This window comes from Manis pentadactyla, chromosome 9 (genome assembly GCF_030020395.1).
Source record: "Manis pentadactyla isolate mManPen7 chromosome 9, mManPen7.hap1, whole genome shotgun sequence".
Classification (NCBI taxonomy): domain Eukaryota; kingdom Metazoa; phylum Chordata; class Mammalia; order Pholidota; family Manidae; genus Manis; species Manis pentadactyla.
This window is the reverse complement of record NC_080027.1, coordinates 91370903-91391298: the sequence shown is the minus strand read 5'-3', so window position 1 is coordinate 91391298 and position 20396 is coordinate 91370903. Positions and strand designations below refer to the sequence as shown.

General features: G+C 42.3%; 1 protein-coding gene across 6 annotated transcripts in view; it reads right to left on the bottom strand.

The window, feature by feature from the left end:
- Positions 1-12036, bottom strand: part of LIN9 (lin-9 DREAM MuvB core complex component) — a 74346-nt gene extending 62310 nt beyond the window's left edge. The window contains exons 1-5 of one of the 6 annotated variants that reach the window (XM_036903861.2): positions 11958-12007; positions 8669-8753; positions 5686-5718; positions 4132-4226; positions 2589-2693 (exon numbers count right to left, since the gene is read on the bottom strand). In XM_036903861.2, coding sequence (XP_036759756.1) covers positions 2589-2693; positions 4132-4134 — 108 coding nt within the window. In that variant the 5' untranslated portion in view covers positions 4135-4226; positions 5686-5718; positions 8669-8753; positions 11958-12007. Of the gene's footprint in view, positions 1-2588; positions 2694-4131; positions 4227-5685; positions 5719-8668; positions 8754-11822; positions 11915-11957 lie in introns of those variants that run through there. The other 5 variants (XM_036903768.2, XM_036903986.2, XM_057507799.1 and 2 more) reach the window with 5 other exon arrangements.
- Between the last annotated feature and the right edge of the window lie 8360 nt (positions 12037-20396).

Here is a 20396-nt window from a genome sequence, read left to right as displayed (position 1 = left end):
AAAACAGACTTTTGAATGAAAAACTAAATTAATGATGCAGGATATATGATTGTGAAAATACTATAAATGTAATTTAAAAACTATATACATTAAGCAATACCATGCATTTTCTACAAATACATATATAAAGTTTTAGAAAAATGTTTTTAATAAGGTCTAAAAGGACAATCAAAATAATTACAGTGGTTACCAATTAATGAAGGAAGTAGATCTGGAGGGTAGGAGAAGGTCAAAATTAACTTTTCTTTTAAATTATAAATTTTTCCTTTGGAAAAATTGTAGATTTATGGAAAAGTTGCAAAGATAGCAAAGTCCAAATACACCCTTCACTCAGTTTTCCCTAATGTTAACATCTTATATTACCATGGTTTGTCAAAACTAAGAAATTAACACTGGTACAATACTATTAATTTAACTATAGACTTAAATTTCTCATTTTTCCACTAACATCCTTTTTCTGTCCCAGAATCCAACTCAAGATACTACACTGTACTTAGAAAATTAATTTTTTAATGTAAAAAAATTTTTTATATGCCAGGAGTCGTTTAGCATAATAACCAAATATTTATAAGCTATTATTATCAGAAAAACTGCTATTTTTCTTTCAATTGAATTATTGACCTAGATTTTTAAATAGGATATTAGTGGCTCATTAAACATAAAACTGTATTAAAGATCCCTCTATTGAGCGTGGGGAAATACATTCAAAATTAGTGGAAATATAAATTGTTACAACTTTTATGAATGGATTATCCAGTAGCATCTTCTTAAATTCAGATGTAAATACTCTTATAGGAATTACTCATCAGAGGGTTTATTCCATAAATGGAAAATGGAAAGTAACTGCTCCTGGGTACAGAGTTTCTCTTGGGGTGATGAAACTGTCCTAAAATTGGCTGCACAACTCTGTACACATATTAAAACACTGAATTTTACGCTTCAAGTACATGAATTATATATGTGAATTATATCTCAATAAAGCTGTTAGAACAACAAATAAGCAGGGCTCTGGAGACAGACTGCCTGCCATTTTAGTATTAGCCTTCACTTTCTAGCCTTGTGATCTTGAGCACATTATCTTGAAACATGTTTTTCTCATTTGAAAAATGGGAAATAATAAAATAGTAACCTATCTCTTCAGGGTTGTTCAAGAGTAAATCAAAATAATACATAGGAAGTGCTTATAAGAGGATATAACACATACTAAATACTCAATATAAAAGTTGGTTCTTATAATTTTTTAGCTCTGGACAGTACTCTTTCAAGGAAAAGAATGCAACAAATTCAGAGCATGTGACTAGGAGAGTAAAGGAACAAGCCAAGTCATGTAAATGAAAACGGAAAGAACTAGGCATGTTAAGACTAGAAAAGAGGAAACTCAGAGGATATAAAAACTTTTCACATAATTGAATAAGTCTCATGCCATGTCTGTCTTACATTTGTTCTGCATTGCATGCAAGTAGAAAGGCCTTTGTAAAATAGACCTAGAAAGAATGATGTGCCTGGGGAAGAGAGGAGTGGATAGAGTTGGGGCAAGATGGTTTCAGAGTCTCTATGTTAGCAAATTTTCATAATAAATGTTGGAGGAAAAAAAAACTTTAATAAAAAAATCCAGATTTGGCAATTAAAATCTAAACAGAGTTAAATCACCAAAATTATCCTAATAATAGCTCTACTATCATCAATACAAGAAATAGTTGTTAAAATTTAACTATTTCCTATCTTCATTCACCCTATTAAGCTAATGTACATTGTGTATTACTTTCAAGTGGGTTAAATTTTTAAATTTGAATTATAGACGCTTATGTACACTTGTCCTTGATGTTAAAAAAAAGTTCAAAATACATTTTTGTTCATTTTCTAGAACATGAAAATATTTTGCTATTTTAAAACATCATAAAGGCATGTAAGACTTTTGGGGTTTTTTTTCTTGGTAGGGCATATTGCTTGCCATGCCTTTATTTGATGTCAAATCCTTGATTGAGAAAATCACCTCTACTATGACTCATCCTATTAGAAAAATCTTGTAACACTTTTGGAAAAACCAATGAAAGGGAAGTAGGGATTAACTATCAAAAGTAATAAATTTGATAGGAGAAAATAACATTATTCCTGAAATTAGTATTTCCTTATCCAATTTTCATTCATCCCTTTGATTCTGATATGTCTACTTTGAGTTAAAAAAAAAAAAAGCCAAAATTAAGAAGAAGATATGATTTCATGCTATATATTTTCCTCTGTTGGATACAGAAAGCCTTCAACATATTTCCCTCCTTTTTCCTCTCATTTCCATGCAAAACTCCAAAGGGATTCCATATTGCCAAATCCATTTGCTTAATGTCCACTATCTCATGGTTATAAGAAAAGTGTGGATTTGTAAAATTGAGGACTGGCTTTCTATTCTGGTTCAAAGTCCATCAATAAAATAATGTCCTTTTCTAGGTAACTAATATAGGAGCTGGGCTGGAGCGCTGATTTAAAGTAAAGAATGTTACTCAAAATGAAACAGAATAATAGATAAAAACTTTATTATGTCCAGCAGTTGCTCACTTCCTTTCACATGAAAGAAACTTTGTGCACACACATACCTGAGGAACCATCGCAACCCTCTGGTTTCTTTTAGGTGACCTTGTATTTATTTGTCTATCATCTTCATCAGAAAATAGTCGACTTCGTTTTGAATTTCTGGATGGCTATGAGAGAAATATTTTATTTAATGAAAAAGCTGAACATGTCCCATTTTTGTTCCAAAATACAATTCTGTACTTGGAAAATACAGCTAGCTCTGGATTATCGGCAGTATGGAAGGACAAAGTATGGGTAACACAAAGTAAACAAAATCAAGTACAAATAATCTTAGATTTAGAATGTAGTAAGATACATATTTATGCAATTTGTTACAGACGCAACATGTAGCTGATGATTAAAACAAGAACCCAAGTCTCGTTAGTACCCTGGCAGCTTTGAATGGTAAAGATAGGAAAATAGGTTCTAAAATTCCTGCTCTCATATTGGTACCTGGATTAATGCCAGTTGGGTGTATAACATGAGATGTCTGTTGCAGAGGCTGGGCTGGGACAAAGCTGCTAGATCATGCTAGAGTGTAAATCTATATGTATAAGTTATATTCCTTCTCTCAAAAATCAACTGAATTTTCTTTTGCAAATAAAAGTATGAGATACCTGTAACAGATATTTGATAAGTGCCTGTGGAACTAAAATTTTGTTTAAGTATCTAAAGTACATTATATGCTTACAGGTTTGTAATATAAAAAATTTACAGACTACTCTTGGTTCGGAGACTTCATCAATCGAGAAGAAAAACAGAAAAAAAATATCCCAACTGCACTCACATCCTTTTTCAAATCGTTCTTTCACTATTCAAGATAAAGCTTTATGCCTCGTTGGAAGGTGCAGAGGGCAGCATCCCATAGGGGTGAAGGCTAGAGGTATGGGCTTTTGAAAGTAAACCTGCTCGCAGTCTTCACACTCCACAGCTCTGAGAAGTCCCTTCCCCCACTCCCTGCCCCTGACATGGGCAGAGAGGGGGAAGAACCATGGTGACAGAAATGACAGAGTGCGGAATGTCCTGCACGTGAACTCTGGCCGGCTGCCCAGGCTACTGTGACTGCTGCTGTCTATCCCAGCCCCAGAGTTGTTTCATGACTGACCCCTAAAACCTTCTGCCTGAGCGAGGAACAGAGGCCCCCAAAATCGTTAGTCATGCCAATTACGTGCTCATCTCTAACTCCCACCCCTCAAATGCATATACCCTTGACCTACACAAGATTTTTTATCTTACCACTTATTTATGTATCTTTTTGCAGGGATCAGAGCCATGTAAAACTTTTACATTCTAATAAAAGAACAGTTGTTCGGGTTGTTGGGATTTTTTTTTGTTTTTGCCTATTTAAAGAAACTACAATTACTTAACAACGATGACCAGATTATTACAGGGTAAGACTATTTATGTAGGAATGATCAAACACCACTCAATGACATTTAAAGACTCAAATGCTTGGAGTGGGGGAAAAACCTTGGAAAATTTTTACTCTGCTGTAAGAACTTGCACATGACAATGTAATACAATTTAGCTATCATTTCTAAAGTGTAAGAAAAACTAATTCCTTACCATCTCCACAGCAGAGCCTGTATTTCTGCCTTTCCAAACAGGTGTTTTTTGTAAAGAGCTGTATTTTTCATTCCATGTGTTAGATAAGCTTCCCTCTGTAATAAATAATTATTACTAGTAAGATTTAAGTTTAGCTCAAAGGATTTTATACTATGAGCATTGCCTTTTTATTAATAACAATATATGAAATATTAACCAATATGGAAAAAAATACACTGACTGTAATAATTTTGGTTTATTACAAATGAAAAAAATCTCTTCAGTATTTTTTCATCAAACTCTTTAAATAATTTGATAATGTAATGCATCTTGAAAGTATAAAATTTTTATGTTAAATCATGTATGGCTTCTTTCTTTTTGGTTTTAAATAATACCTCTATTCTAATTTGCCAAGAACTATCTTGTAATTACAATCTGATTGAAAGCAGGGCAAAGAAAAAAATGGAAGAAAAGTCCTTTTAATTTGTAGTGTATTCTAAATGATTCCTGTTTTAATATGTGAAACTCTTGGTATCCAAAAATGAAATGTGTGGTGTTTTATTTCCTTAATTCAAAGAAATCTCTTCAGCATTGTATGTAAACAGAAAAAATTCAATCAAGTCATTGATTTAGACATATTATGAAAATAAGTAAGGATGAGTTTAATTTTTATAAAAAGGTATGTTTGTATATAGGAAGACATAGAAAACTGAATATATATACAAGACAGTTATTTTTATTTCCTTCCAGTTGCTCATCAGAATTTTCTTATTTTTTTCTGTTAGAAATTTATATCACTTGTACATATTTTTTAAAAAGAGAAATGGTTTTAATATTGGGAAAATACAACACTTTTTCAGACATACATTTTAAGAAGTACAAAAGACAAGATGTGGAGTGGGTTATCTTGCTAGTGAAATAAATTAGGGTAATTCGAGAAGATAGTTGTTCTTAGTTAGGACTTAATTTGCTAAAAATTACCAAACCAAAGCACAACACAGTAGCCTTAAAAATTAAAAGTACTAATTAACCTTTGAGACTATCTAGTTTGGTTTCAAATTTACTTACTGAGTAGAATTTGTTCAAGAGGTAAAACTTCAAAACAACTATATTAAAAGGATTGCTCTAGTAATATACTTAAAGAAATAACAAGACCAAGGAACACGTCTAAACTTTTCTCAGAAAAAGAAAAGCATTACCATTTTTTTACTTCAAGAGACTTGCATTATTACTGAGAAGGCAAGATTCTTAAAAAGTAAAATCTTATGCAAAAATATAGCTTAGCACAGCTGTTTTAATAAATGCTTTAAATCTAGTAAGCTGTGTCTGGAATGTTTAGTTACAAAGTTCTTTAATTAATAATTCTAGGGGGAAAAAAATATCTTAATTTTTGACAACCAAAGACCAAATTCTCCTATGTCAGCAAATGAATTTAAAATTACCCGCAGTGAAAACCAATACTTAAAAGCTATAATGAAGCATAACTTAGAAAAGAGAAACACTATATCCAAATTAATTTAATGAATTAAATTTCTAGTTTATGCCCTATCTAAAGAATCATGCTATGATTCTTACCTTTTAAACTGACAAGGGCTTTTGCTGAAGAGCCTGCAATTAAAAGGAATCAGTGTTACTTCATAAGCAAAGTGAGAGCAAAAGAACTTGGTTTAGGGGTAAAAGTGACCCATTTAGTTTCAGCAATGCTGAGTCTGAAGTGACAGTGGGATGAGCAGTTAGAAATAACTAGTGGACAATTCAAGCTACAGACTAGGAAAGGATTAACTGGAGAGCGAAATTTGGGAGTCTTCTTGACTTGTGACAACTGGGACCTTTTCAAGATAAAAAAATACAGAAGCTGAAGAAGGAGGAAGAGTAGGACAGAAGCCATTTGGGATCCTTGCCCAGAAGTGCACTGGTGTTGGAGAAGGCAAAGAGAATGTGGACTGTTTATTGAGGCAAAGATCAGAGGTGGTAACAGGTTGGGGAAAAAAGGAGGTGCAGATGACCCAGGGGTTGTGTACCAGGCAATAAGCCCCCTGGAGGTCCAGAGCATAGCGATGTGCAACATGTGAAGACACAAGCTGGAGAAGGGGTTTAGAAGAGCCGAGAGGGACTGGCATAATGTCGAGGGGTCTGCTGACAAACACAAACCTTAGTGTATACTAGAATAACCAAGAAGCTCCTTCTACACGCAGAATCTGTGCGATTAATAAAGGTCCTCAGGGGATTCCATTGCAGGTAACCCTCAAGCCCACTTTGAGAAACATTACAGGTTCTGGTGTGAATAAAGGATAGGATCTCCGGAGGGGAAGTAGGAGAAAAATAGGGAAAGGTTTTTATGAGAGACGGAGAACACTAAACTGAAAATCTCCGAATTGGATATGTGTATTGCGAAGAACTCCAAGTCATTTGAAAAATAACAAAGGATGATCTCTCTCACTTATACGTGGCATCTAAAAACAAAAAACAAAAAACCCAAACTTATAGACAAAGAGAACAGACTGGTAGTTTGACAGGGATGCAGGTTCATGTGTGTGTGTTGAAAATAGGTGAAAGTGGTCAAAAGTTACAGTCTATTAGTTATAAGATAAATAAGTCTTGGGGATGTAATGCAGAGCATAGTGACTGTAGTTACAATGCTGTATTGTACATCTGAAAAGTGCTAAAAGAATAGATCTTAAGAAAAGATCTTAAAAGAAAAAAATTATAACTATGTATGGTGATGAGTATTAACTAAACTTACTGTGATAATTATTTCACAATATATACATATATCAAACCATTATGTTTTACCCCTAAAACTAATCCAATGTTATATGTCAATTTTATCTCAAGTAAAAAAGAAATTAATAGAGGGAAAAAAAACCTTTCTATGCTCCAAAATAGAAATTATTCATAGAATTATACATGAGTAAAATCTTTCACCTTTAAAAAACTGTTTAGAACACCTTTTATCTTCCACTACAAATTATTGTTTTTTTAATCATTCCTCATTTTTTAACTTATTTTATAACCAGCTACTTCTCATCTGTTACTGTGACACCCATTTGTGTTTGAAAGAATATAACCCAATCAGGCAGTAGTTATTTGAAAGGCTGGTCATTTTATCTGCATTGAGAAAAGACAAATTTTTAAATGGCATGTTCAAAATGTGTGTAAGCATCTTTAAGGAGCCAGTCCCTTTTGACATTACACACAATACAAAAAAAAAAAAAGAAAGAATTATCTTGGAGATAAAGAACAACATGAATTAGGCAGAGAAGTCAGAAAGACAGATTAATTCTCCTTGGTGTTTAACAAGAGCAGCAATGATTTACAGCTCCTGTAAACAGACAACAGACTTAAAATGAGAAGCAACAAATAGAGTATGACAGTTCTGGCTATGACATTTTTATGCATCTCAGATCCCTAAACCTCAACTGACTGTCGTCTGCAGGGCAGTACAAGAGGCTTATGGAACAGACAACCCATCGACATTGAGGCCACTCTTGCTTTCACCCTACTCTCTTGCCTAGGTGTGGGGAATGGTTAATAGGACACCTTAACAGCTTCTGTAGGGCAAACTGAAGTTTAATGGACAAAGGCAGTGGAGAAGTCGGGAGAGATGCCATTAAGTCTTGCTAAAAAGCCTCAAACAACACAACTGGAAGAAGGAAAGCAGCACTAGTAGTCAGGGCACATACCCATGTTGCTACCAAGAGAAATATGGTTCATTTGAGAAAAACTGGCACGAAAAATATCCAAAGTCTCTACTCTCATGGACTTAAATTCTAGTGAGGAGAGACGAATACACATACCAAGTGATGATAAGAGCTACTGGAAAAAAAAAAGAAAGCAGAGGAATGTGGAGTGGGGCTTTGGGGAGGAAAGACTATTTTTCTACAAGGTGTTCACGATTATCTTCTCTGAAAGTTGGTATCTGAGCAGAGATCTGACAAAGATGTGTGAGCTGCAAGGATATCCATTCCTGCTCATGAAGGCAGGAACTATCGCTTGGGGGTTCTCACCTACCATTTTTAACCTTTTTTCTTTTTTTAGAGGCAGTACAGCATTGTGGTCAGAGCATACATGGAGACTGTGTTTGAATTATGGATCTGCCACTTTCTTTAGCAAGTTACCTAACTTCCCTGAGCTGATTCTTCATCTGTCAAATGGGGACTAAAGAAGTTAATATATGTAAAAGTGCTTAGAGAAAAATGCATATAGCATATGGCTAGTTTTTCTATCATGCTGCCTGTTCTTATTACTTCGATCTATCAAAAAACCTATTATGTTAAGAACATGGATTTTATAGGCAGGTGAATTTGATTAAATTAGAATCCCACTCTAACTGGGTATGTTCATTTATTCATTCAACAAATATTCACTGCATGCCTGCCACAGCACTATTCTACTGGATGGGATTACGTGAAGGAAAAGATAGACAAAGGCTCTGCTCTCAGAGTTTACATTCTAGTGGGAAGAGACACACAATAAACAAGTACATGAAATGATAATCACACTCATGGCAGCTGCTGTAAGGAAAATCACCACGGTCATCTCAGTGTGGGGGAGTTACCTTCTATAGGGTGGTTAAGGAAGGCTTCTCTGAGGAGGTAACTTGTCAAGGACTAGTCATGAGAGAGCAGGTCAAAACAACGCATCTGGGCAGAAGAAACAACAGGTTATAAAAGCCCTTAGGTAGAATGTTTAGAATATTCCAGGAACAGGAAAAAAGGCCCTTGTGCTTGAGGAGGAGCTAGCAAGGGAAGAGCAGTATTAAACAAGGGCAGAGAAGTTAAGCCAGGTGTTATGTATGGAACTGGGCACACAAGCATGAAGTAAACCAGAAATGGTCCCTTCTCTGTAGGGCTTCTAGTCAAAGCTAAGCAACAATTACACTAACAAATATAAGGCCGCAATGGTGACAGCTGCCACTAAGAAGGTACACAGTGGCATGAGAAGATTTAATAAAATGTCATCTTTGTGAGGGAGGACAGAAAACAGCTCTCTGAAGAAGCATAAAATGGGATCTAAAGGATAAGTAGAAGTTTAGCGGAAGCGAGGGGGAGAAGTAGCACTCCAGGCAGAGAGCAGCATGTAAGGCTCTGCGAAAAGGAAAGCTGGTGAGTACAGGGAATCAAAGCAGCCCACTTAGCTCAGAGGGACAGAAGGAGAGGAAGAGAGTACAAAATGAAGCTGGACAGGTGAGGCTTGCTGACCACAGAGGGTCTTGTAGGTCCTAAAGTGTTTTAAGCAGCAGTATGACATATAAAGATTTTGAAAGGATCACTCTGGCTGTATGTAGGCTGGATGTAGTGACCCATGTGGGCTGAAGAGATTAGTGCAGGGAAGAGATGGTGACACCTTGGGCTAGGGTGCTGGTGAGAAGTAGGTAGAACTGAGAAAGATTTATAAGGTAAAAGTTACAAGACTTACCAAAGGCTTAAATATGAGAAATGAAAAAGAGGGAAGTGAGGAAGTATGAAGATAACCCAGGTTTCAGCTGAATATACAGTGAAGCAATTCATTAACAGAGGGACTGCTGAAATCTCTCTTTCCTGGGGTGGAATTATAAAGTCAATCTTGAACCTGTGGAGTTTGAGTGGCCTTTGAGGCATCTAAGAGGCGATATGCCAAGAACAGGAGCTCAGAGGAATGATCTGGGTTAAGATAGCCTCAGTTTCCTCATATACAGAATCAAACTAGTAAGAATACTTACCTCAGTTGAAATGAGGATTTAATGAGCAAGTGTATATCATACACTTTCCACAGTATTTGGTTCATAGCAAGCACTCAAAAAATGGTAGCTTTTATTCCTGATAATGTTATACTGGCTATTGGTTAACTTACTAGCCCCCTTGATTGAAAATGGCAAAGAAACATATTTCTATTTCTAGTATCAAGACTCTGCTCTAGTTTCATTAGTAATGCCTCTTACCCTCTCTCAATATTAATCAAGTATTTATGTATACATGATTTGTGGCACTGTGTGACAAATGAGGTAAGGCAATCCCTGCTATCAACAAGCTATGGTCTAGCTAAACAAGACATGTATCACACAAACACATGGGCATGCATACATATCCCAATGTATTAGAGATGTCACAAATATAAGTGACTGTTACATAGTTTGTGAGTTTAGCTGGAATTTGAATCCTAGTATGAGTCCCAAGTCTCTACAAAGAACGAAAATAAGTGCACAGTAACTGTTTAATGATGATGGGCAAATATTCCAAATGACAGTGAAAAGAAAGCCACTTAAAACACCTCAGTTCTACAGAATGACTACAGTAACCAAAGTAAGAGCTCTAGTGGTTGTGACTTCTAAGAGATAATAAAACATCTTTATAATAAAGATAGCAAGGATTTTCAGATGACAAGCACATTGTGCTTAGTGGCCCCCCTTCTATTTGGGAGCATCATTAAGTCAGCATCAACTGTATTCTCCAAACAAGAAACAGTAAAATTTCATGGATGGTCTACAGTTGCACCCTGTCCAATACAATAGCCACTAGCCAGATGTGGATATTTAAATTAACGAAAATTAAACAAAATTTAAAATTCAGTTCCTTGGTCATTCTAGCCACATCTGAAGAGTTCCAGTCACATGCAGCTGGTGGCTAGCTTATTCGACACTGAAAAATAGAACATTTCCAGCAACAAGGAAATTCTATTGTAACTTAGTACTTAGTACTAGCGCAAATTTAAAACACAAACTCTTTTAATACAACTTTTCACCAGTTTTGCAAACTTGGATTTTTAATTTTATAACACATTAAGAATATATGATCCCACAAAGAAAACAGAATTGGCTGAGTTTAGCTCTCATTTTAAAAGTGTGTATATGCTTCTTGCACAAATTTAACAGCTATTGCACATTTTGTTATTGTTATACTACAACTCTCACAACACAAGAGTTATGTATAAACTGAATAGTGAGTGTGGACCATTCTATAAGTACCTAAAATATCTGCCTTTTCGTATACTTTATATACTACTGTAAATTACAAAATTAAGTCCTGTTGTGCTTGAACTACAGAATTGGTGCTTTTACTTACTGAACACGGGTGAGCACACACGTCTGAGATGGCAGGGCGAGCAAACATGGTTAAGTGAGGCGTGCACAGGGCCGGGTCTCAGGAGATGACTGCATGTGCAGGCTGTGACGGTCACATCCCTGTGTAAGGGTACCCCACGATTCTTAGGCCGCATCCACACAGAATAAAGTCTGAGGATGGGGGCTACCTGAATACCTGTGCAGCCAGTGCGGTCTCTCTATGCACAGGTCCACAGCCACCTGTGGTCCCAGGTGAAGGGGCAAGCCCTCTGACACGGAAACACTTCCAGGGGTAGTCACAGCGAGGGGAGGTGGGGGTGAAGATCACAAGTGCCTGTGGAGGCAGGAACCTTGACAAGACAAGCCCAGGGGCGGGGCCCAGGGCAGGGGCTGTGGCCACCTCGCCCGGCCCGAGCCCCCCCACCCCACAGCCCCCTGCCCCCGGCCCTGCGAGTTACATAAAGCGCCGGGCGGCGTGCAGGAGGCCAGGACAGCCCCACGCCCGGGCCCGCTCCTCACACAGCGGCCGTGGGCCCGCGTCGGGCTGGGAGCCGCCGCCGCCGCCTCCCGGGCTCCGCCGGGCCCCGGGCTCTCGGTTTCCGGCCCTGGCGCTCACACCACCCCAGAAACCAACACACAGACACCATAACAAAGGCGGCAACGCGGGCCACACCTGGGGAGGACTGGGGGCCGCGATAGGGCTGGCAGTCCACCCACGGGCCCAGCGGAGGGCGCGGCAGCCCGGCCCGGACGGGCGGCCCGGGGGCAGGCGGCCGGCGGGGAGGGGGCGCTTCGAGGTGCTACTCACTCTCGTCAGGCAACTGGTCGAGCTCCGCCATCTTGAACGAGCCGCGCCGCTTTTTCAAAGGCTGCCCGCCGCGGTGCATTGTGGGGCGGGGACAGGCTTTGAGAGGGAGGTTCGAATGCGAACTCGCGGCCGCGGCGGCTGAGGCGGCGCTCGGGCTGCGCCCACCGGGAGGGGGGAGGGAGGAGGGGGCCCCCCGGTCGGGGAGGACGGGAGGGAGGGGGCGCCCGAGGGGGCGCCCGCGGGCGGGGGCGCCGGTCAGAGGTGAGGCCTCTGCCAGGGGGAGCGGTGCTGGAGAGCGGGGGAAACCCTGCTTCCCTAAATTGTACCCAGAAGGAACTAAATGTTAGTTGAATTTCTGAAGACACGACTTCTAAGGACATTATGCTATGCAAAATCTGATGTACCCCAGGTTGTTTGGATTAGGGGGAGGGGTGTCTCTTTTTCAGTCTGGAAATGGAGCCAAAGCTAAGGAAGAACAACACGTTCTTCAAGGAATAAAAGCAACCTCTTTCACCAGATAGCTTGTGTTATGAACTATGAAAAAGTTATGATAGATTATCCCAAGGTAGGGTGTGGGGAAAATGGAAGTTCCTATGGCCAGGATCCTCACCTGACCCTTAACTGCCTTATAATGTAATTGGCCTACTGCTAGGCTAATGCTTCCACACCTGTTAGCAATGAGCTGTTATTGACTGAGTCACTATGTAAAGAGCTCCACCCAGAGCAGAGATGGAGGTGGATTACAGATCTGTAAACTGCTGGATGCAGATATGATTCCAGTGTTTGACCTACTGCCTTGAGAAAAAAGCCAGGTATAAACCCTTTTACCCCAAGAACATTCCATTGTCATTTCTTGGTCTCACCAAATCCATTCTGAATTTGCCTGGGGCTGAAACCCTCAGGTAAGACACCATGGAAGGTATTAAATGATGTTCTGTGACCACTGGCCTGGAGACTGTTTGGGGAGCAGGACATACCAGTCTGCCAACATTGTTTAGTTGTTTCTTTGGTGGAACTTTGGGGATTTCAATGATTGAGGCTGGTCATGGAGTTGGAATATGCCTACATGATCACCTCACTCTAGGAGTTTCCCACTGTGAATAAAGTGAAGGTTCCTATGGCCAGGATCCTCACCTGAACCTAAACTACTTGATGATGTAACTGGCCTGCTGCTAGGCTAATGCTTCCACACCCATGGGCAATGAGCTATTATTGACTGAGTCACTATATAAAGAGCTGTAGGCAGAGAACAGAGACAAAGGAGGATTGCAGACTTGCAGACTGTTGGATGCCAGTGTAATTCTAGTGCTCAACCTATCGCCAGGAGAACAAGGCAGGTAATAAACCCTTTCACCCCAAGAACATTCCATTGTCATTCCTTGGTCTCACTGAATCCATAGTGAGCTTACCTGGGGCTGAAACTCATTGGCAAGATACCCACCTTGAGTCAATTTTAGATTTCTTGATACATGCACCAATGATAGTTTGAGACCTGGAGACAAAGCCCATCCTGTGTGATCTCACAGTGGGGGATGAAGAAACCTGGGCTTGAGATCTGCAGCCCCTTTGTTGCATGACTTCTGCTGTCACTGCCCCATACCCTTTGCCTATAGAAAACTTCTGTGCTGAAGGAACCCCAGTATCCACTGTGGACCCTGTAATAATGTGTTGCTGTTTGTTCATCAGTTGTAGGAAATGTCCACTCTGATGAGGATGTTGAAATGTACTGTGTGTGGAGTGGAGGCATGTGGGGTCACTATACCTTGCCCTCAATTTTGCTGTGAACCTAAAACTGCTTTAAAAGATAAAGTCTAACAACAATAAAAGCCAAGAGTATAATCTGGTGGAACCCTATGAGTCCTTTCAGCAAGGAAACATGGAGGGTGATTACAGCACAATCAGCTCTGGCCCCCACTGGCCTGGCCCAGCTCTCCTCAGAGCTCCACTGCAGCTGAGCCTCATCTGCAATGCTCCTGCTGGCCCTTCCCCTTATTCTATAGCATCAGACCTGCATTCCTCTCATCCCACCCTCTGGTTTATCTTTCCAAAGCCTGTACCCAAATAAATCTGCATATCTGATTCTGTCATGCATCTGTTTCTCAGGTGAAGGGAAAAATGAAAGTTCCTACAGCCAGGATCCTCACCTGACCCAAACTATTTGATGATGTAATTGGCCTACTGCATAGGCAATTGGTTATGCACCTGTCGGCAAAGAGCCATTACTGTTAGTGTTACTATATAAAGAGCTGTACCCAGTGCTCTGCCAGGAGGCAGACACTGAGATGAATTGTGAATGTCTCAGAGGCAGATGTGATTCCAGCACTTGACCTGACACCATGAGAATAAAGCTCAGTATAAACCTTTTTTCCCCTAATGCTCTGTTGTTGTTATTCTGCCTCACTGAATCCAGAGTGAACTTTCCCAGGGCAATATCCCTTAGGCAAGACATCAGGGTACCTGAGCTGGATCCCGAATACCAGGAAACCATCTGCAGAAGCAGATGAAACAATGGGGTTTGGGAGTGGGTGTGGGGAAAATGGAAGTTCCTATGGCCAGGATCCTCACCTGACCCTAAACTACTTGATATAATTGGCCTGCTGCTATACTGCTGCTTACACACCTGAAGACAATAAGCTATTGTTGACTGAGTCACTATATAAAGAGCTCTGTCCAGGGCTCTGGGTGAAGGCAGAAATGGAGGATTATAGACCTGCAGACTGTTGGATGCAGATGTGATTCTTGTGCTTAACCTTTTGCTGGGAGAATAATGCCGGTTATTAACACCCCAAGAATGTTCTGTTGTCCTTTCTCAGTCTCACTGAACTTGCCTGGGGCTGAAACCCACCAGCAAGACAGTAGGTCACTCACCAACCATCTGGCTGGTGGGGGATGTCCCATCCTAGGTGGAATGTGTGGCATGAAAAATGCCTGGCACAAGGTAACTGAAGATTCTACTACGGTGTCTGAGAAAATGGCTGGTGGAAGATGTCTTGCTAATGGAATTCAGCCCCGGGCAATTACACTATTGATTCACTGTGACCAAAGAAATTGACAGCAAAACATTCTTTGGGGTGAAAGGGTTTATTACCCAGCTGGTTCTCCCTGCAGTAGGTCAAGCACTAGCATCTCTGCATCTGCCCAGAGCACGGGGCTGAGCTCTCTACATAGCACAATAATAATTTTTGCCTAAAGGTGTGGAAGCTGTAGCCTAGCAACAGGCCAGTTACAACATCAGGTGGTTTAAGTTCAGTGAGGATCCTGGCCACAGGAACCTCAACTTCCCCACACTCCACCCCTCCAGGATTCTCACCTTACAATCTACACGCTTCCAATATTCCGCAACGGTCTCTGTGTGAGAAAGCTGGAGCACTGTAACCAGATTCCACAATAGCAACAGAGGATAACAACAACTTAGAGATAGTAAAAATTAAGATACAGCAAGATTTTGATACAAGTAACAAAAATTATAATTTTCAAACCAGAGGAGATTCCTAATAACAAAAATTATAATAATCCTCAAACCAGAGGAAGTTCCCAATCCACAAAGACTTTAGGGGCAATAAGACACGTGTTTTAATGCCACCAACATAGGCAAATCTTGTCCATCAGGTAGGATACATGCAAGAGAGTGGTCCTGTGATAGGACTGTAGCAGGAAGGGGGGTCCTTCCAGGTCTAGTATACCATACTTTTACTCCTCTCCCCGTGGGGGTTACTGAAGGGTCTATATATAGTGCTACTGGAGGTGCATGCACTGGCCATAATGATAAAACAAAACTCCCCAGTAAGATGATCCTAGCTTCTGGCCATTCAGGACATATTACTGTGATCTTTAGCAGCCACTCTGCCATTATTCCAGGAATACACAGGAGGCCAGCTTCCAGGCCTTGTCCCCAAGGTGCCAGGAGAGCCAGCCATCATTGGTCCATGTGTCGAAAGGTTCAAGGCCACGTCCACTCAATGGAGTCTCTGGGGTTTAGTGCAGTTGGTGCTGGCAGCAAGATGTTATTCTGGTGGCCAACCCTTGGCTTCAGTGATTCTTCCTTGGTTTGTACTTGCAGTTGCAAGGGGGAGGCAGCCATATGTGTTAACATGTCTACAGGGCTCAGGGCTCCCTTTCGGGGTCTCTTGTTCAAACACCATAGCACAGTCCATAGGCGGACTGACCATCCCTGCAGACTATTGGTATCTGACTTTAGTCTGGGTTTTGACAAGCCACTGTGCCTCTCTATCATGCCTGCTGTGGAAGGATTGTATGGCACATGAAACTTTCATTTGATTCCCAGCTGTCGCACCCATTCCTGCAGTGTATGTCCAGTAAAATGGGTGCCCTGATCACTCTCAATTACCTGTGGTTGGCCATAGGCAGCAAAGAGATGCTCCAGGCCTCTTTTGGTCATCTGTTGGTCTGCACAACAGGTAGGAAAAGCAACCGGAAGTCCAGTAGCTGAGTCCACACAAGTCATCGCATACAGATATCCTTCTGACACAGGTAGAGGCCCAATATAGTCTATTTGCCACCTGACGAGGGGTATAGGTCCCTTAGCTATTGTCCCATGTTGCTGTGGAACTTGACGTAAGTCCCTTTTGGAGCACACGACACACTCGTGCTGGGCTCTACTACCTCGAAGGTCAAATGCAAGTCCCACCAACGGGCTACAGCCCACATTGTCTTTTGCCCCACATGCAACAAACGCTGATACATCAGAGGCAGGCTTTCCTTCTAACCAACATATCTGGGGCAATTTATCTGTTTCATCATTTCCTGGGGATGCCGGTAGCAAATGACCTGTCACATGGTGTACTGTAATTACTTTAGTCTGACCACAGGCCCATAAATCTTGCCACAATTCTTGTGCCCAAAGGGGTTGGTGACCAACCAGGCAGTTGGCATGGTACCAGGTTGGTAGCCACAGGGTCAAGCCCCGATAGACAGCCCAGCTGTCAGTGCAGACAACTATACGGGAGGGCTCCTGGCTGATCACGAGCCACACAGCCTGCAACTCTGCCCATTAGCTGCTCTTCCCCTCACCATCTTCCATCCATATTGTCTCAATCTTAGGATAGAAAGCTGTGGCCCTCCATTTTGGGGTCTGCCCATGGCTGGAGCCATCTGTGTACTATGCATCTTCGGGTATAGGGGCTCTGCCCTCCTAATAGGGGCTCTCTGCTACTAATGGTTCAAAAGCAAGTTCTTCCTGCTTTTCACTAGTATATGTCACTGGCCCCAACAAGTGTTGGAGTTCTTCACTCAAGGGCTACTAGAGAGGGCATTACACTGCTGTAGGTAAGCACCCACTTGGCTAGTGTGGGTGTTTGTGCCACACCACTCCTTGGCTTTTGGGTCCAGTCTCATACCCACCCCAAGATGAGATAGGTGGTTATTGCCTTTATGGGGGCCATTCCAGTGATGGGTTCTGTAGCCAGCAAGGCATGATACATGGCAGCCAGCTGTTTTTCTATCAAAGTGTGTTGTAGCTCTGCCCCTTTCCAGAGTTGTGACCAGAGCCCAATAGGTTTGTGAGTTTGTTCAAGCTGCTGCCAGAGACCCCAGCCATAACCTTCTTCAGTGACATGAACGTCCAGCTCAATCTATGTGCCCTTAGTCCTCTGCAATGGTCCCTGTGCAAGGAAGCTCGAACATTGTTCTCCAGCCTCTCCAGCAAAAAGTCTTACAGACACACAGACCAGACTCGTGGCTCTGTCTCTGACCTCTGCCTCTTTGGTCTTAATGGCTGGAGCTGCTGCTCTGGTTTCAGTTGTCATAGCTCCAGTAAGGTCCTATTTGACTTCCTGTCTAATTTCCTTCCATCTACTCCTGCCCATATTAAATCAACCCACATCTGGGTCATCATAACCCTCACGGGGCCCCTCAAATTCCTCCCATGAGTAACAGGTCTTATTTCTTTCCGGGTTCTCATTGCATCAGCTACTGTATGTGTCACCTCGCGTTTAGTAATCGCTGCCTCAAGGTGGGCTTCACTGTCAGGGAAGACAGCTTTCCCACCTCTGATCCTGACAGAACAATTCCATCTACCCCTAAGTCCCACAGCCACTGCTCAGCCTGAGTATAGGGTTGGACCATAGAGTGCTCCACGACCTGGGGAGGGGGCTGCTCCTCTCCTTGGGGAACTTTCAGCTGCTGGGTCTTTCTTTTCTTTACAACCACTGTGCATGCTCTCAGTACAGGAGGGACCAGTGCCTCCAGCACCACCCCTTCATCCTTACCCAGCTCCTCCATTTCTGGGGCTGATGGCACCTTTTTCTCGCATCAGTGCCATTTCCCTCCTCAGGGAATCCACAGAGGTTTGCAGCTCACGTTCTCGAGCCGCCATTTCTTGGGTCTCCTCTGTAGACCTCTTTAATACTGTGAGAAGCATCCAACCCACAGTCCCCACTGCCTCCCGGGCACTCTGCTTCTCAAAGGATCTGCTTACTCTACCAAGGGCCACCCCTACAGTCTCAGGTGTCACCTCCACTTGCCTCCAGTCCTGGGGTGGGGCCCAGCCCTCTAGGAGGCAAGCCACCTCAGACCACATACTCATTGGGGGACGATCCACTGTCTCCCCATTCACAGGGGCAGCCCGCTGAAGCACCCCTCCCATAAGGGCAGCTTGTCCTTTTCCTTGGTCAACAGTAAACCCTGCCGACTTTCACCAATTGTCTTGCCAATGGGTTTCAGCCCCGGGCAAGTTCACTATGGATTCAGTGTGACCAAAGAAATTTACAGCAAAATGTCCTTTGGGGTGAAAGGGTTTATTACCCGGCTGGTTCTCCCTGCAGTAGGTCGAGCACTAGCATCTCTGCATCTGCCCAGAGCACTGGGCTGAGCTCTCTACATAGCACAATAATAGCTTATTCCTAAAGGTGTGGAAGTGGTAGCCTAGCAACAGGCCAGTTACATCATCAGGTGGTTTAAGTTCAGTGAGGATCCTGGCCATAGGAACCTCAACTTCCCCACAAAGATGTCTTGCTGATGAGTCTCAGCCCTGGACAAGTTCATTTGGATTCAATGAGACCAAAGAAATGACAGAACGTTCTTGGGGTGTAAGGGTTTATACCCAACTTTATTCCCACGGTGGCAGGTCAATCACTAGAATCCCGTCTACTCAGAGCGAGTCTGCATGCAGCAAGCCGGTCTCTTCCTCTGAGCCTCTCTACCCGCACAGCTGTCCCAGTCTCTATCCTCGGTGCTGCCACCACTCCAGTCTTATCTCTGCTCTCCTGCAGCCTTGCAGCTGTGCCACCGTGTCTCCCAGAGCACTGGGCAGAGCTCTTTATGTAGAATCAACAACAACGTATTGCCCACTTAAGTGTAGTGAGCTAGCTGACAAGGACCAGGTGAGAATCCTGGCCATGGGAACCTTCACTTTATCCACAGAAGGCAACACCTTTGCTGGGTGGTGATTCTGCTGGACGACATGAGGGGCTCCTGCTTACAAGGGGCATGGAGCTGGCTGCATGTTACTAAGTTATATGGAGGCCCTGGAGAAGAGAAATGAGAAAGAAGTTACCACACCTCTGAAAGCTGAGTGGGGAGTGACAAGGCACCTTTGGTATCTTACAGAGGGGCCCGGATAGCCCCCAAGAATAGTGGGAGCAGCTGAGGGCAAAAGCAGGACTTAATACTTAGCATCATTGAGCACAGAGACATTTAAATGCTTAGCCAGGGCAGGTTTGTTATGCTTAGGTCAGTGCCCTAAAGTCAGAGAACATTTGGGAAGACAACACCTGAGGGGCACCCACCCCTAAGGATCTGGCCCTGCAGACTCTTCTGAACCCACAGAGGCAGACGTGCCAGCCCCTCCTTTGAAAGCCAGCACTCCTCCATGTAAGTAGAGACATGCAGAATCTTCTCTGACAAATCTTCTTGGTTGCCAGGCTGACAACCGGGTTAAACCCAGCATAATCTGTCTGTGAACACTCTGGAATTGAAGAGGAAGGAGAAACATCACATCCTGATGGAGCTTCCAGAATTACCCAGCATGTACTTGTAGGGAGACACCTGTGTTGAATGTTGAGGGCTGTTGATTGAGAAGACCATAATCTAAAACTGGATGAGCAAGAGTTCACTGACAGGGGACCCTTTCTCAAGATGTAGAATTTAATGCCCTGACAAGAGTCTCAAGGGATGCTAGGGTGTCACTGAGAAGCCCAGTGAAAGCAATGGGCCACACTGAATGAAGAGGAAATTCCTCTTTTTGTGCTTGAGTTTGAGGATAGAAGCAGAGCATTCATGCTCTAGTTTCCCTGGCAGGTGATGCGGGGAGGAATAAAAAGCCTCAGGGAGGTGGTGTGGATAAAATGAGAGTTCCTGTGGCCAGGAATGTCACCTGGCCCTGGTTGACTAGCTCACTGCACACCTGTGAGCAATACATGGCTGTTGACTCTATATAAAGAGCTCTGCCCAGTGCTCTGGGCACAACACAGTGGCAAGGCT